Here is a 17,312-nt window from a genome sequence, read left to right as displayed (position 1 = left end):
TTTATAATTTACTTAAATAATAAATTTATAGATAAAATAAATGTGACAGTTAAAGTTTTGAGTTAAATTTTTTATAAAATATTTTATTTAACATCAATACAAGAATAAAATTGTCATGTTGGTGCTTCATCGTTGAACGGTAATTCGGAGAAAGAGCTCGCTAAATCAATTTCCTCGTATTCAATCTTTTCTTGTTTTTCCTTAGAATAGAAGATCTGAAAATCCTGTGGAATAAAAATCTTCGTGTCGGACATGTATATTTTGTTAGCTTCGGAAAAATGCTGTAGCTTGGACCAACGTATTGCTACGTCTTTGCATACGCACTTCCTGAACACCAAGCAGTGGATGTGACGTAGTTTCTCGTATTTGATTCTCATGAATCCCATTCCGCTCAGCGCGTATCTCCAGGACTTCATTAATTTTGCGTTCGCGCCAACGTGTTTCGAATCTGGACTCACAATAATCAAAATCCCACCGCTCTTTAATACGTCATATGCATTTCTACAACAGACGTATCTCTGTTCCGGGCACGGTAGATATTCCAATAGTAGAGAGAACACGACAGTGTCAAAGAAATTAGCAGGCAGTCGACGAATCTCTCGCGTGTCTCGTGAAAGAGTTCTCTCCCTTTCGATCGTGACGTTCAAAAAGTCGCACCGATATACTCCTTCTACCGCAGGAGTTAAATCTATTGCGGTGACATCAAACGCACTGTCAACGTTTAAAGGATTGTAGCAACTACCTACATCTAGTACCGTTATTTTTTGTTCATGAAAATTTTGTAATCCATTCTCCACACAACTCGAGTTGCTTCCGCACATTCGATTGTCATTGCTCGACTTCACCGATGAAAGAGTTATTTTATAGTTTATATCTTGTTCTCTTCTATCGTATTTCTTTCTACCACCATAGAGAAAGTATTCCTTGCACTGAGTTTTTATCCATTCGATTCTACAATATGTTCCATTTCTTAAATTTGAATTGTTATTCGTCCAGCACTTAACAGCCAATTTTCGCATAGATGCTGCATATTCCTATAATATTTAAATAAAATATTAATTTATGCAATTAAATATATGTACATTAATTTGCATTTCTCCCGATCGATAAAATTGAACTTTGAACAACGCGGGTTTAAAGCAAACCTGTAGAACGTCATTTCGCGCCAAATGGCGCTTCCATGCCATCTCGGCGCCATATTGTTGACACTCGACGCGTAACAAGGCATGAGTTCCCTTCACGATGTCAGCTAAGCGTTTGTGCTCCTCCGTCGCCATTTGATTAGCGAACCTATTTTTCTCTTTTTCCCACGTATTCTGAGTGACAATGATAATGCCCAGTATTTTGCCAGTACTGTGCATTTACTCACGTTTTTACCGATTTAAATAAAGCTTAAATACACGATGACAAATTTTTTTGCTTTCTCACAATCCACAATCTATAATTTACATCCGATTGGATACCTGACACGGACTAAATAATATACGTACACCTCGATCTGTGATTTCTGACTCACCGACATTTTAATCGACCAAAATTCGGTTGATAATAAAAGACCGATGTAACAGCGTTCTAAGTTACCAATAGGATCGATGTCAGTTTGTGAATTGCTCCACCAGCTATGTCATAACTCTTTAAAAACCGAGTATATTGACAAATCATAATTTTGAGAATTCAATACTATATAAATTATAATAACGAAATAAGAATTGAAACAAAAAGAGAATGAGCAACCGCAGTTAATTAAAGTGCATATATTTTTATGATGTATTATTTATGAAGCTAATGAATAAATTGATGATTGTTCATTATTTTGATTTAATGAGCAACTTTATTATTGTTTTATTCACATAATTTAAATATTCTTGTTTGTGAGTGAAAAAATATCTTTTTTATATATTATAATATTAAGTGGCGTTTTTGTTAAGTAAATATAAAATTGATAAATTTTTACCATTTACTGGATTCGTGATATTTAAAATGTTGCACGAAATTTTACTGTCACTTTGGGGATGTTCAACCAGTGTATCACAGATAATAGAGACAGATGTAAGTACATATTGTAAATTATAACAATATATAATCTAAATTATTTATTACCTTTTTTATGTATTTCTCATCAATTTTTTTTTTAGTCTGTAGATCTTGATAAATACTTACATCCCGGAGAACGGGCGCTACTCAATAAAATATTGGATATTGTGAAGGAGTGCAATGTTGTACGTAACTTTATACATACAGTAAGCAGCGAGGATACAAAAGGTTTGATGGGAAATTTGATGAACTGTATTTATACAATTGGCATAATTGTTTCATGTTTATTTTGCCATTTATAGAATGTACAGGTCCTGGTCTATATATACGCGCTCTTTGTGATGGAATGGATCAAGCACTGGATTCTTTTCGTGAAGAAATAGTTGAATTAGAAACTACAGTCTTAAATGACAAATATACTCCACTGTCATTAATTCTCTGCAATGTTGAAAAATATACTTGTTTGTTTTCGTTATTGCATTCTATCATTCGTGAGGTAATCATATGTTTCTCTTTTCAATAGAAGAATATTTCATATTAATTTTGTTATAATATATGATTGCTTTTTCTCTTTCTATTATATGTTTTTTTTTTGCTATTTGCCAACTATCTATTTGTACAGTTTAATGAGAAATTATTCATTATAATGTGCAAAAGAAATATCAATATTTTTTTGTTTTAGATTCGTACGCAAAAACTTTATGGTTGTAAATTGTTACAATGTTTACATCAGCGTATGCATACTGGCATACCCGAGATCAACTCCACTTTAGAACTGTAAGAGAGATTTATAATAAAATGCAGTATTATTAGCTTTATGATGATTATTTACTTGTTTTTAGAATGGCTCATTCTGTTCACATTGTTTTCTACAAGCATCTAACGAGTTGGCTCTTGTATGGGCATTTAGAAGATGTTCACAAGGAATTTTTCATACAAAAAACGTCGGATTGTAAAAAAGCTTTGATGAGCGAAGACGGAAAAAACGACATTGATGCACGCAAATCAATAAGTGGCAAAAGGATTGATGTCGATATGTGGGACTATACTGTCCAAATGGACATGTTACCATCTTATATTAGACCATCACTGGCTAATAAAATCTTGACCATTGGTCAGACTGTCATTATGTTTGGAAATGATCCTAGACAGAAAAAAGGTAAAAAAATACGATTTCTATTGGTTAAAAGAGGAAACTAAGTTACAAATGTTATAACATGCCTCAACAAATAAGCGAAACTTGATAAAAGATAATAATGAAAAGTCTGTTTTAGATTTCAGCATGATATCCAAGACGGAAAATTCCGTATGGGGCGACAAGGAATATGAATACTTCAGGAAACTTCAGAATCTCCAGGCAAAATCTGTTTTTAACATCGTTGAGTTTGATCGCACTATCAATGAATTGAAACAGTGTGTGACTGAACTTTTATGGCACGTTGCTGTGGAAGAGGCGCAGTTGATACAACAGCTTAGGCTCGTGAAAGAATTTTTTTTGATGGGACGTGGCGATCTTTTCTTAGAATTTATCAAGCTCACGGCGCACATTTTGAATAAGGCACCCACAAGTCATACTTCTAGAGACATTAATCTCGCGTTTCAAATGGCGCTGAGAAAGATGCACTTAAATGACGAAAGCGCTATCGACAGTTTTAATTTCGTGGTACCCGCGCTATCTTCTGAAAATGAAGACATCGACGTGGATGTCACTGATCTTCCCGATAATGAAAGACAAGATCCTAATGGTGCATATTTACGTTGTGTTATAATCGCGGTTTTTTCTGAAATATTTAAAGATAAAATGTTAAATGAATTTATTTTAGAAAAACGCGGGTGGGGCATGATCACGTTGAAATACAAAGTTGTTTGGCCATTGCATTTATTGTTTAGTCCAGCCGCATTAAATGATTATAACACTTTGTTTCGCTTTCTGTTGAGAGTTAAAAAGACTCAGATAGACTTGTGGAATCTTTGGAGTGAGCACATGCATCACAAAAACATGTAAATTATATATTAATAACAATTCTAACAAGTATCGTTTTGTTACCCATAATTACTATAACAAAATATGTGTAATTTACAGTGACATTGGTGTGATACAGTTGAGAAATAATTTGATCTTTATCGTCGACAATTTGCAGTATTATCTGCAAGTAGATGTAGTAGAAAGTCAATATACTGTTATGGAAGCGAGTATGAAAAACACACGAAATTTTGAAGATATACAAAAGGCGCATTCTGTGTTTTTGGCTAACGTTCTGTCGCAAACCTTTTTACTGGATAGTGGAACAGGAAAAAAGAATCCCGTAAATATCAGAATTACTTGTACAGATTATGCGAAATGTCACAGATTAACGAGTCATTTTTCTTAAATTAGTTCTTTATATTAATTCTTTAATCCGCAGATTTAAAAAATAACTTTGTAAATCTGTTTGAAATACTCTGTTATTTTTAATATTCATAAATATTTTTAACAGGTAAATAAATTGATACATCTCTTGTTACGGCTGTGCGACGATTTCATTCTGCAAGCATCTATGTGGGAAGTTGGTAATTTGCTTTTAACGGAAAAAGAAGAGCTTAAAACATTATGCGAAACGCTCGACAGCGTAATGGACTGGTTGACAAAGACTTTAAATAGAGTGCGTGCACAACCTAGTGGGGAACACCTGGCTCGATTGCTACTGAGATTAGATTTTAACAGATGGTTCAGTAAAAAAGTTTAAAAAAGATAAAAAAATCATGGAGCAAGTTATAATACATCACAATACATAACTGCTAAAAAGGATGTAATATATCTTTTTTGTAAATATTATTTTATTGAAATTCAATACATATAATGTTTAATTAAGAATACGTATGCAATATAAACTAAATAACATTATTTTTATTAATTAAAACTAAGACGCTTAAAACTAATATGCTTTATGATATAAAATTTAAAAAAAAAGAGAACTTTAAATAATAGGATTGGTCTGTTATCCTTTTTGTATTAATTATTTTGTATATTTGGTTTCCATAATATTTTCTTAAATTTACTTTCCTGTATCATGTACAAATCATACAATCAATACAATAATCGCTAATGTTTTTATTTAATTATAATAATACTCTACGAATCACTTGAATATTTATTCTGAATTTGATTGATGATGTGGCAGTTCAATAAAGACTTTGTTATGTTGTATATGTTATACATGTTTTAATAAAAGAATCATTGGTCTCTTTTAATTGAGGAATAATCTATTATCTTATGTTGCATTCCAATGTATATTGTCAGTAGTCAGTACTAAAAAAATATAATTCACGTTACGTATACTATAAATTTTCAGTACTGACAGTAAACTTTAAAATGCAACTTATACTTCATAACAGTACATATATATATTATGTTCTATAATATATCACAAATATGAAAGAACAGTTCTTAAGACTCTTATTTCTTTATTACAAACGTATTGACTTCTGAAATTATGTGAACTTCTTTTTTGTATTATCAAAATAAATTAATTTTATGGACTGTTGTTTGCGTTCTATAGGAAATAAGAATTTTTAATGTAAAAGGCGAGCATTATATGAGATCTTTGAAATATTAACATTATCATTTAACCCTTTGTGATCTTTTAAATTTTTTAGACGTACATTTGACATGTTTTGCAATAATTCTTTTGTATAAATTTAAAATATTCGATTCTATAGAGATGTCTGTAAATTTTAAGTAAGAAAATTTCTTTGATTTATATTAGATCTAATACAATAAAATTGAAATACACAGTTATTTTGCTCGTTTGCGAGAAATAATTTGGGCCACAAAGGGTTAGTAGATAGAATTTTTAATTATTAATATATAAAATGATCATACTTTACGTAATATGTGAATTGCTTATCTTGTTTACAATATGTGGAATTTTTATTTTATTATAAATTGTGAAATTTTTAATCGCTATCGTCATCATAGTCTTCATCACCATATCCATATGTACTATTATATTTGCATTGATGCAATTGTATCGCATTCTTGATAGACACATCGGAAGCTAATTCTTCCGCAGTGACACCGTCATTATTCTTCAATGTTGCATTGGCATCATGTTCCAACAATAAATTTACCATCTCCAAATGTCCATGACTCGCGGCTACATGCAGTGGTGTGTCACCCATTTTATTCTATGATTGAAATAAAATGAAAACATTTAAGAAATTGTTTAAAATGACACAACATAAACAAATGAAGACATAATTGTAATACTGCAAAAAGAAGCGTTCACATTTCTTCTTATCTTACATTCAACACCAAATGTGACCGTCTAACTCTGACATGAGTTTTGCTTATCTCATGAAAGATTAAAATATTATTTGAGTTTAAAACTACTATGTTTAATATTAAATAAGAAAACAAGTTCAATTTTCTAATGTAGGTTCATTTTCTTACTTGAGCATTTACTATTGGATTTGGCAAATTCAAAAGCTCTCTCGCACATTCCAAATGACCAGTACGCGCTGCCCAGTACAACGGCGTGTTTCCAGCAGCGTCCAAACCTGTTCCCGATATGCCCTGCTTCAAATATTCTCTCAGGAAGGAAACATTGCCACGTCTTGCAGCATCATGAAGTGGCAACTCAATTTCTTGTGTTTGTTCTTCGACTAAAATAGATTACGAACATAAATAATAAATTATGAACATTAATAAATAACATGCATTTTTTCTTACCATAAGCAGCAGGTATAAGTCCTTTTTGATCTCCGCACTTAGCTCTCCACCAATTTGGATCAGTATCTCTGTCATAAACGTAAAGTAAATCACCTTCGTCGAACGATAACTCATCTGCCTGTAAAAAGAATTAATATCATATCTTTATATATAAAAAATATATTAAGAAATATATGTATATTATATACATGTATATAAGAAATATAAATTTTGTTAATAGATCACTATAGACATACTTACACGTTGTGCAATATACTTGCATAATGTTCTGACCACTTTCACCTTACCTTAAATATAACATATGTTAACATATTTATATCAAAATACATTATTATATTTAAATAATAAAATTTTTCTTGTTTGCAAAAATAAAATAGATGGTTTTGTTCTAACCTCTATACTGTATAATGGTTATATGTATTAACAAAGAGATATTCAAAATAATGTTCCCTTTCACTAATCACAGCGAAACTATAATTCTTTTGAGCTGTTGATTTCTTTATTTTCAAGTGTATGAGTATTCGTACTTGATTTTTTTCAAAAAGACAGACATTGGGTTAAGATATATAACATAACCTTAAATTTATATACAATAGAATTTTATTAAGTTTGTAACAAAAATATTTTATAGTTATTATAACATAAATAAATGCCCTATATATATATATAGTCAATACATATATACATATATAAATGATTAAGTTTCTCCTCTTATACAATCACTTAATAAAAACAATACATGCTCCATTAATTACACAATACTTAGATATTGTTATCAAATTGTGCATAATAACATTCTAAATTATATATTGCAATGCCGCATAAAGTTATAAACCGACATATCACTATTTTATACATATTTACCAGGTTTCCAAGTGGTTTTAGGAGGTGTTTTTACAAGTACACTCATGGCTCTACAATTCTATCATCATAATATCAATTTAATGACTCACATAGTCAGGTTCACACAGTAATGCGCAACTACATATTTTAATTTATAGTCGACACGCCCCAATGTAGAAATTATCTAAAGCTTCTTCTTTGCCACCTTCATAAATAACACCATCTCTGAAATATATAAATAAGAATATAGAAAATAAAACTTAATTTAATTGCTAGTGGTAATTTAATTGCTGATATTTTAATAGATTACTGACAATAGTATAACTTCACCCAAAGTAGACATTTATATTGAATAAATAAATTTTAATTATATTCTCTAGAAAACATTTGTACAACTGATACATGAATTAATACTTACTAAAAAATACAAGCACAACAACAGCTATCATGAGCCATACCCAACATCTCCATTTTGAGTTAGTGTGCTCTTCCAACTTTAAGGATTCCTTTTTTAATTTAGCAGCATTTACATCAGTCAATTTGTCAGACTTTTCCAACATCCCAATATCCTTTCTTATGATAGCGCTCGCCGCTAATGCATGTTCCTTCATAGTACCAGTTATGGAGAGCATATTTTCTGCGATCTTCTCCTGGATATTACGATTGTGTTTTAAAATAGTATTCAAATCTTCGTCCTGAATATTAGAGCTGAATAATCTTTGTCGTACACCATCCTTATTTGAGTCTGCAACACAAAATGAAAATTTAATGTCAAATATGTAAAAATCTATTTTGGTATTACATTAAAATAAACAATTGACCTTTATTGCTGTGGAATAATTCCTCCCGTAATTCTTGATTGTATTTGGCGACAGTCTTCTGATGTATTTGCGTTGTGATGTTTGTACTAGCAGAATTGTTGGTAGCAGAATTTTTTGACAGCAATTGTGCAGCAACCACTCTCTCTACTGGATTTGATAGTTTCATTGCATTTATAACTCCTTTTAAGAAATCTATTCGTTTAGTATAGCCCATCATAGTATCCTTGGATGGTTTACTAGAAATAAAAGTTTATTCGTTAATTATTGTCACACAATCTACTTTAGCACACACATACACACACACACACACACACACACACACACACACACACAATATATATATATTTAAAAATATTACTTAGGTAAAGTTTGCAGTTTGTTCATCATGTCATCCAAGGAAAGTATATACTGAAACAAAGAATTTATCTATTAATTGTTGATATAATTAAAACATATACAATCTGTAAATACTCGTAGAATAAATTATGATTTAATCAGTAATATCTTTTCAAAAAATACTAATTACAAAAAATTTGACATTTGTATACAAGCAAAAGAATGCTAATTACAATTATAATTATAGATATAATTATTATAATTACTAATATATACTCTAATAAATACAATATTTATAATTATATACGTTATTAATCTGTTATATATAATTATTTGAGATATCTCAATATTGCGTTTTACTTTAAATTAATCAATTGCATAAAGTTATCAAATTAAATATTAGTTGTTTGATATATATATTAAATAAAAACATGACAGAAACGTTGAGGTTAGAAACAGTTCGCGCACTTTCTCGAGTTTCCAGTCTTTGTACGGATTATCCTTCGCTATTAATTCGCAGCGCGTTAAAAGTCGTTTAATGTTGATTTCCAGCCTGGTCATTTCAATCATTTGACGTATACCTATGTGGCGAACAGAAAAACAGAAAAGCCACGTGTTTTCTTGTTCAAGGTGTGCGGGTATTATGTGACATATCGTTGCATATCATGCGTTTGCGTGTAGCTGGTGTAGCTTATAAGGCAATCACAAAATGCCAGCCAGGCAACAGGCAATAGGAATAGGAATAGGAAATAAAAAACAATAAAGAAAGAGAGAAAGAGAGATCCTTTCTCTCTTTCATTATTTCTGTTGCCTGGCATTTGTGTTTAGGCTCTTAAAGTGCAATCACATATTATAAAATAAAAAATTATTATTATTACACATTTGTAATAATAATTAGAATATGTTCATATTTAAAAATGTAGACAAGGATGAAAAAAGCGATTGAGGATATAGTTCCACGTGATTATTAGATTAGGGAGATTTCTAACGCGCGAAGATATTCATGTTTCAAAAATTTGCGCTAAATCTTTTGATTCGTTTACTCTCCTACCAAATCACATGTATCTTCATCATTACATCGACCAATGAGAGAGTAATTGGAACATAACAATTAAAAATTTTAAATTTGAATTAAAAATTGAATTTATTAAATTCAACAAATTTATGTGTGTTAATTTTTCTGTCTTGATCCATACGAATTGTATGATTCAGTTTAATCACGGTGATCCCAAGTATAGCGCTACCATTTCCAAAGCTTACATGTCATTTGCCACTCACTATAAATATATTTTCTGTTTTATCTCCGACAATTAATTATAATTTCTTATTTACAATTATGTCTCTTGCAATTTTATTAATTACATATTTTAAAATAAAAGACGTTAACGCGTGTCGTTCTTGATAATTTCCTGCTTGTTTATGAGCTATCGATCAAAAGGTTGAGGTCTTTTCCTGTGTCAATACGATTTACCGCTTCATCGATCGCGAACGAATAACCGAAACGAGGACAAAGACGATCCGTCTTACGACATTTATCAACAAATGTCATAATGGATTTTGCTGACTTTGCTTCCCTTGTGTCTTTGCCACTCTCTATATAATTTTTTTCTCACACGGCGAAAACGCATGAATCTTCTTGCGAGTCGAAGGATTGCTGAAAAAAGAAAGATAATTAACGTTTCCCGTCATCGCGTAATTCGCGCAGAGCATGAAAAGTGGGAGAGATAGCGGGTTGAACGACGCCGCGGAGCCCGCGGAGGGGATGCTGTCGCCATTGTCGCCAATCGTTGCTACGTTTAAGTCGGAGAGGGAAGATTTGGCCCAGCAGCTGCATCAGCAGGAAGAACAGGAGCAGAGCAACACCGTCATCATGGGCAAGCAGAATGGCGAGGATTTGGATCAGGATGCGCAAGAGCGGATGCTCAAGGAAGACAGCACCGCGAAGATCGCGATCGAGAAGGACGAGAAAGATGAGAAGACCACAGAGGTAAGGCTTTCCTTATGGACCGTTCTCGCTTCCTTGGGGAAGCTTTTCGATATCTGAGAAATCATGGATTCGCGCGCGATGAACCTTTATTTTATCGCGGACACGCGAAACTCTTTTACTCGATCTGTTTTGAATCTAGCTGAATCGAATCTTGTAACCTCAATCCATCACGCAGACTCGTCATTCTTGAAAGCGGACCCAGATATGGCAGAACATCTTATCTTTTCATTGTTAGCTCTTTATATCTCGTCAATGGACACGCCTATCTCGCCTATTATCGCCTATTGCACGAGCGATCGATTGAGCCTTTGGCTATTGAAAACGAGGTTTCTCATATCATGCGCCCTTGCGGATTGTGGAACAGTAAATGAGATTATTTTAATATAAGTAACGAAATCATCATTTTCTATTATTCAAATTTATTGTATCGTAATCTGAGCAAAACGTATCGTATTATATCGCAATATTATGAATAATAAAAAAAGATTCGTCAATTAAATTTGGAAAGTATGCAAGCCTCATGAAAGTTGCATCATACTTGATAACGAGGCTTTATCTTATAAAATAGGTATACAACAGGGAAATGCAAACTTTTAGATTGCATGTTTAAACTTGGTTAATTTTAATGAGCAGATAGTTATTCCTTAAGTTAATTCAATTTTTTTTAGCTATTTATAGCAATATGTATTCTTTGTTTGTTGCAAAAAGAAGTAATAAACTTGTAAAAAATATCAGTTATCTTTAAGAACATTCGGCAATAATATTTATTTTGTATTGTAATATATATTAGAATATTTATTATTTTGAGAACCAACCAATCCATCACGTTTACTTGATATCTTTAAAATTAATATATCAGAATTATTCTTTTTAATTCTCTTACTTGAATTACTCCAAAGTATATACTTCTCCAATAGGTAAAATTTATCTCGGAGAATGGCGACGCCAAAATTGATATCGAGATGGTAAAGGCGGTGCTCTCTGGAATGGGAAAGGAAGAATTGATGAAATTTGCAAACGACCCATTCTGGGTAAGATTGCGATGGGCTTTGTTTATCTTTTTTTGGCTATTATGGCTTGCCATGTTGGCTGGTGCTATAGCTATCATTGTGATGGCACCAAAATGTTCCGCTCCCGAACCGAAGAAAATATGGGAGGAAAGTGCCATTGTTGAGTTAGATGCTGCAGATGTTTTTAATGATGACTTGACAGCATTGGACCTTACACTGAAAGATTTGAAAGATCAAAATATCAGGGCTATATCTCTCTCATCTGTGGTGAACGAAAGAATAAATGGTGCGTATGGACTTAAGAGCCTTGCATGTTTATTTTCTTAGAATACATTATATTATAGTTTTAATTATATAAATATTATCTTTTTGGGACAGAAGGAATCATAGATTTTAAAGCCATTAAACCAAAATTAGGAAACATTAGTGATTTGGAAAATCTCATCAAAATAGCAAAGGAGAAGGATCAACAGATCTTTTTGGAATTGGATCCCAATCATTCCTCCATGGAACATCCATGGTTTAAACGATCTGTAGAAAGGCAGGATCCATTCACGTCTTATTATGTCTGGGCTGATGGAATAATCAGCTCCGATGGTGGAAGAGAAAGACGAAGTCCTCCGAATAATTGGGTCAGTTATGCTTCTTTCTGACAAGTAATTCTCTAATACAGAAGGAGAATGACGCATATCAATTTCAAAAATTCTTTCGCAGTTGAGTGTATATGGTGGATCCGCGTGGGAATGGAACGAACAAAGAGGCCAATATTATCTTCATCAATTTAATAAATCGCAACCTGATTTGAACTACAACAACCCAGCAGTGGTGACTGAGTTTGGAGTAGGTCTCATATCTTATTTTTATTTCATATATTTTATTTATTTCGAGATTATAACAATTTAGTCCACCTTGATTTATGTCTTATCTATCATTTAAGGATATCTTGACTCATTGGTTGAAATTGGGCATTAGCGGTTTTCGTTTAGCCAATACTCAATATCTAACGGAAGATCCGAAACTGCACGACGAGTCTAGAAGCATTCTTCCTGTAGATCCAAACAATTATCAGTCGTTGGTACATGTTCATACGCGCGATCGTTCAGAAAACGCTGCAGTTTTATCGAAATGGCAAGAAATAGTTCGCAACGAAACTGCTGGCAAAGGGTAGTTTGTTCTTTTGTATTGTAATTTTGCGATTGCACATATCGGTATCAACTAACGCGCATTGTTATTTTTACAGATTATTTGCGTTGCAAGATGACATTGGTGCAGATATTTTGCAAGTTTATAATGAAAAGACAACGATTGATCTACCGCAGAGTTCGCATTTCCTCACCACTGCCAATGTGAACTTAAACGCAACGGACTTGCGTAAAAGTATATCACAATGGCTTTCAGTTACGCCGTGGCCTGCATGGAATGTAAGTATAACAAAATTAATTTTATTATATAATTTCAAAAATGTTTGTAATGTTTATTATGTAATTTTAAATTTTTGTATAAATTTTATGTATAAATATACATGTATATTAATTGCAGATAAATGGCAAACAGCTTTCCTTGAGGCGACGCATGCCTAAAGAAGTCGCTGATAGTATCGTGTTAATGACTATGCTACTACCAGGTACGCCAATTCTTCAACTAGAAGACGTTATGTCCGCGAAAGATGCGTTTGCAACCTTGTCATGTGCTCGAAACACGTTAACGTTTCTTCACGGAAATACGACGCTTAGAGTAGTAAATGGGACTGTTTTCGTATACACGAGGTAAGTCGTAATAATTTATTAAAAAATTATATACTTGAAAAAATTGCATAAATATGCATTTACTTCCTAAAAGTGATTACTTTCTTAAAGTGGTCGTTTCTATGTTAACAATTAACTATAGATTGTTAAACTATCTTTGAAAACTAGTCGTTTAGACAAATGTTCCTCAATTTTTTTATCTGAGTCTTTTTATTTGATTTACATACAAGAAAATATTAACAAAATGTGTTCTTTATATACGCATGAATACAAAAGGTAGATTTTAATTGTTTTTTTGCATACAATTGATTTTACATTAAATTTCTGTCCAATATTTTTGCCCGTATTCTTGCAGCGCTTTTAGCGATACATTTATCGCTTAATTTGCATTGAGAAGTATCTCGTATTGGGAAGTGCGGACAAAATTCCCAAGTATTTTTTAAAGTTAAATGTGACATTGAGAATAGATCTGAAAATACTAACTAAAATGCTTTGTGTGCATATGTAATAAATATAATAATTAAAGATTAATTTTCTTTGTTTTGCAATGCTTTCTTATACGTGACACAGGAGTTGGTGAGTCCATTAACATACCGTGATTATGTTTTAAAAATTTAACTGCATGCAAGAATACAATAAAATCAATTTATAACTACGCATGTTACGTGAACTTACATTTTGCATCGTACATACGCACTTCGAAATATTTTGCTATACACGCTTAAATAAAGTTCATAAGTATCAATAATTATGTAAATTAAATTTATAGGCTAAAAAGCGGCAATCCTGGATATCTCGTAGCGTATCAGACAGGAGAAGAATCAGCCACTATAAATCTATCTACAATACCGCGAATATCGGAAGAACTCAATATAGTTGCGCATAGTCCTAATTATGCTCAAAATATGGAAGTTATGAAGTAAGAATCTTTACGATCTGTAAATCTTCATCTTTTATTATGTCATAATTTAATACCGAAATTTTATCGATTTTGTAGAACAAAATTGCCGGCGAATGCTGTGCCGATATCATCGAAAAGCACACTGGTTTTAACATTTGTACCAAAGGAGGAATCATAATTGAGCCACAAGATTATTCAAACGTAATCCGCTATATATTTTGGATTACGTTTTTGCTTTAATATATACGACTAAAAAAATAGATACTAATTTATACCAAAAAGATGAATTGCATTAAAATTTTAAATAACTAACTAAAAGCTTAAGGGGATCCGGGAGTGACAGAATTACCAACATTTTTTTGGTTACTTGGATTTTTGAATTAGAACAACAGAATAATAAAATCCTTTTACAGGATTAAAGTCCGCACAAAAATAAAGGGGGCGACGTATCATTTGTTCTAATAAATAAAAAAATTGTTATTAGTCACCTAACGACAATATTTGCTTCATACGAAAAATCTACACTTTATATATACTACACTGTATAAAATAATCACGTCGCTTCCTAGAAAACTCTCAGGAATAATATCGGGCAATTAGAAAAGATTAGAAGCCTAGAAAAAAAGATTCGCATTCCACAAATTGGAAAATAAAAAAACGAAAATTTAGGTTATGTACGCATAAAAAATCGATATATAGAGCAATATGAGAAAACATTTTTTCGTTCTCAATATAAAATTCAATTCATAGAGATTGATATTAATATGTACTTTAATTCTGGAAAAAATTTTCTAAATCTACAAGAAATACATATGAAATCCTTATTAATGATGTGCATGAATGACCACATTATCGACCTCGATCAAATTTCAAAAGCACTCCAGGATCCTCTTAAGACTATAAAACTGTGAATTTTTTTGAATCTATATGCAATAAGGCTTCTTGGTTGATGTATCTGTATGTTGAAGCATAGTGTGAAAAAATATTTTTTGTGAATAATGTATACCTGTGTGCATTTATTATATTAGCAACAAAAAGAAATGTATCTTAATGTTCGTGTAATGAAATATACACATATGTACCAAGCATCAAATACAAAGATTTGTAACTTCTTCTAAGGGGACATTTACCCGAAATTACATCAATTATTGAAAATTTTTATTCAAAAAAATTCCACAATTCTCACACGTATGTTCAAAAGATTTTGTTTCTATTACATAACAAATACACAGCCTAAATATGTTATTTATGCAAGGGATAATATGTACAAGAGATATTTGCTTGGAAGATTCATTCGATATGGAGCTTGTGTGGATCAGTGAATCTCGCTGTTATGATGTAAAACAAAGCTGGTAATACAACAAGGATTAACATCGCGGGATGAATGCTGATTCCACGAAGAGTCGCAACTGCGATCACGCCATATCCATGTAACAGCCAGTGACCCAAAATGACAATCACATTCTTTATATCCGAAACGGAACTTAACAGTAATGATTTTACCGTCTGATTCAGTTTAAATGCGAAATGCGCTGCATTCGAAAGCACCGATAGAATAATAGTAATATAAGGGAAAGAGTAATCTGCAAGAAAAATACATAATTATTAATAAGTACATAATTTCACGATATTCTATAGAATGTACACCACGACATTACATATTAGGCCTCCTCCGACGGCGTGAAGCAATGCGAGGATTGGATAAAAATACAAAGCTGCATAAATAGAGAACTTGCCCTGTTTTGGCAAAAATTTTGTAGCTATTAGTGGTCTTATTAATAGCATGAGAACTATTCCTAGAGCATAGAAGACAAAAACCATAGTGTACCTGCAAAATATATATAAATTAGAAATATATAATGTAAATGCTAAAAACAATCTAATAAAAATGATTTTTAATATCCAAGATTTTGTAATAAATTATAAATTTATAAGACTATTAAATCTGATACTCTATTTGATCAAATATTAAAAATATTGGAGAATTTACTGTTATAAGACTTCAGGCACATAAATGCATTATATTTCCAATCTTAATGAAAAAGTAATTCTATTCTAATATAATACTAACAATGGGTAAACTGCCTCCTGTGTGCAGTGTAAAGTTGTTTCATAATTGGGATTTGGATTGTGCAGCAAAGTGTACCAGTCCGACAATTTTTTCACTTTACATGACTTTATGCTGAACGTTCCAATGGGATTTGTCAGCTGCAGAACTATGAGTGATGCTAGGACCACCTCGAACAATGCAGACAGGTGAAGAGCTATCACCTCCTTGGGTATGTTACGACGCATGGCCACCATGTCGATACAAAACCAGTGTAACACTAAGGCTAACAGGGCCATAAAACCCAGATAGAGCCAGTCGTAAAATATCGGTGCATCCTCGCAGGGTTCGCATGCTGATGAAGCATTTGTACGAAAACCACGTGGGCAAGCACCGCAATCGCTCCAATTTCCATCTGGCAATAATTCTCTACCACAATATAGTCCAGGACATCGTGTAAGAATATTCATGGTGTTTGGTATAGTGCTGTTTTCTTAAAAATAAGGAATATCTTTATCAAAGTTATTAACACATTTAACTAAACTTTCTTGTTGGAATTTAGACTTGGATTCTTTCGAAATTATTAAGCACCTGATTTTCTTATGAATGTTTATATAATTCCAAGTGTTTTAAATTTTCTTTTTGTCATTTTATAAATTACATGGTTGACTTACTCTAATCGCCCTGGTTCTCTGGTAAATTAAAACAGGTTAAATTCACGTGCTACATGTCTGATGCTATGTGATCTTTTTGTTATTATATATCCTTTCAAGAACGAAATGCTACTCTTTATCTTCTTCACCACACTTTTGCCTTAAGTTTTTCACAAGTGTTTTTTTTTTCTGTCAATCTATTATATTTGTCATTTAATTGACGA

General features: G+C 32.0%; 5 protein-coding genes across 12 annotated transcripts; 2 read left to right on the top strand and 3 right to left on the bottom strand.

The window, feature by feature from the left end:
- Positions 1-55: 55 nt before the first annotated feature.
- LOC105827768 (S-adenosylmethionine sensor upstream of mTORC1) lies at positions 56-1,876 on the bottom strand. 2 transcript variants are annotated; one of them, XM_012665875.3, is made up of 3 exons: positions 1,146-1,876; positions 325-1,034; positions 56-224 (listed from the first exon to the last, which is right to left on the bottom strand). In XM_012665875.3, the coding sequence occupies exons 1-3, from the start codon at positions 1,359-1,361 to the stop codon at positions 161-163; spliced, it is 990 nt and encodes a 329-aa protein (XP_012521329.1). In that variant the 5' UTR covers positions 1,362-1,876; the 3' UTR covers positions 56-160. The 2 variants fall into 2 exon arrangements, with proteins under 2 accessions (XP_012521329.1, XP_012521328.1); XM_012665874.3 differs by having other exon boundaries at positions 56-1,034.
- A 10-nt stretch (positions 1,877-1,886) lies between these two features.
- Positions 1,887-5,221, top strand: LOC105827778 (gamma-tubulin complex component 4). 2 transcript variants are annotated; one of them, XM_012665897.3, is made up of 9 exons: positions 1,887-2,049; positions 2,136-2,262; positions 2,337-2,530; positions 2,717-2,811; positions 2,877-3,193; positions 3,309-3,779; positions 3,858-4,035; positions 4,118-4,340; positions 4,512-5,221. In XM_012665897.3, the coding sequence occupies exons 1-9, from the start codon at positions 1,981-1,983 to the stop codon at positions 4,758-4,760; spliced, it is 1,923 nt and encodes a 640-aa protein (XP_012521351.1). In that variant the 5' UTR covers positions 1,887-1,980; the 3' UTR covers positions 4,761-5,221. The 2 variants fall into 2 exon arrangements, with proteins under 2 accessions (XP_012521351.1, XP_028047907.1); XM_028192106.2 differs by having other exon boundaries at positions 3,309-4,035.
- On the bottom strand, positions 4,834-9,497 carry LOC105827781 (osteoclast-stimulating factor 1). Of its 3 annotated transcripts, none has more exons than XR_003626137.2 (7): positions 9,214-9,497; positions 8,768-8,817; positions 8,410-8,645; positions 8,007-8,333; positions 7,139-7,813; positions 6,986-7,032; positions 6,784-6,863 (listed from the first exon to the last, which is right to left on the bottom strand). XR_003626137.2 is itself a non-coding variant. In XM_012665900.2 (5 exons), the coding sequence occupies exons 1-5, from the start codon at positions 7,653-7,655 to the stop codon at positions 5,971-5,973; spliced, it is 654 nt and encodes a 217-aa protein (XP_012521354.1). In that variant the 5' UTR covers positions 7,656-7,803; the 3' UTR covers positions 4,834-5,970. The 3 variants fall into 3 exon arrangements, 1 of the variants encoding a protein (XP_012521354.1); XR_003626138.2 differs by having other exon boundaries at positions 9,327-9,492; XM_012665900.2 differs by lacking the exons at positions 8,007-8,333; positions 8,410-8,645; positions 8,768-8,817; positions 9,214-9,497 and adding exons at positions 4,834-6,201; positions 6,467-6,678 and having other exon boundaries at positions 6,746-6,863; positions 7,610-7,803.
- A 941-nt stretch (positions 9,498-10,438) lies between these two features.
- On the top strand, positions 10,439-15,038 carry LOC105827776 (maltase 1). Of its 4 annotated transcripts, none has more exons than XM_028192329.2 (10): positions 10,439-10,732; positions 11,650-12,028; positions 12,124-12,374; positions 12,457-12,582; positions 12,680-12,906; positions 12,983-13,163; positions 13,282-13,508; positions 14,058-14,063; positions 14,257-14,406; positions 14,485-15,038. In XM_028192329.2, exons 1-10 carry the CDS (start codon positions 10,454-10,456, stop codon positions 14,564-14,566), a joined length of 1,908 nt encoding a protein of 635 aa, XP_028048130.1. In that variant the 5' UTR covers positions 10,439-10,453; the 3' UTR covers positions 14,567-15,038. The 4 variants fall into 4 exon arrangements, with proteins under 4 accessions (XP_028048130.1, XP_012521348.1, XP_012521349.1 ...); XM_012665894.3 differs by having other exon boundaries at positions 12,121-12,374; XM_012665895.3 differs by lacking the exon at positions 14,058-14,063 and having other exon boundaries at positions 12,121-12,374.
- Positions 15,039-15,524: 486 nt separating this feature from the next.
- Positions 15,525-17,305, bottom strand: LOC105827777 (JNK1/MAPK8-associated membrane protein). The gene is made up of 4 exons (XM_012665896.3): positions 17,110-17,305; positions 16,460-16,928; positions 16,047-16,216; positions 15,525-15,971 (listed from the first exon to the last, which is right to left on the bottom strand). Exons 2-4 carry the CDS (start codon positions 16,903-16,905, stop codon positions 15,679-15,681), a joined length of 909 nt encoding a protein of 302 aa, XP_012521350.1. The 5' UTR covers positions 16,906-16,928; positions 17,110-17,305; the 3' UTR covers positions 15,525-15,678.
- Positions 17,306-17,312: the final 7 nt, after the last annotated feature.

This window comes from Monomorium pharaonis, chromosome 1, assembly GCF_013373865.1.
Source record: "Monomorium pharaonis isolate MP-MQ-018 chromosome 1, ASM1337386v2, whole genome shotgun sequence".
In the NCBI taxonomy this organism is placed as follows: Eukaryota; Metazoa; Arthropoda; class Insecta; order Hymenoptera; family Formicidae; genus Monomorium; species Monomorium pharaonis.
The sequence above is the reverse complement of the archived record's forward strand: the minus strand, read 5'-3'. Positions and strand labels throughout refer to the sequence as shown.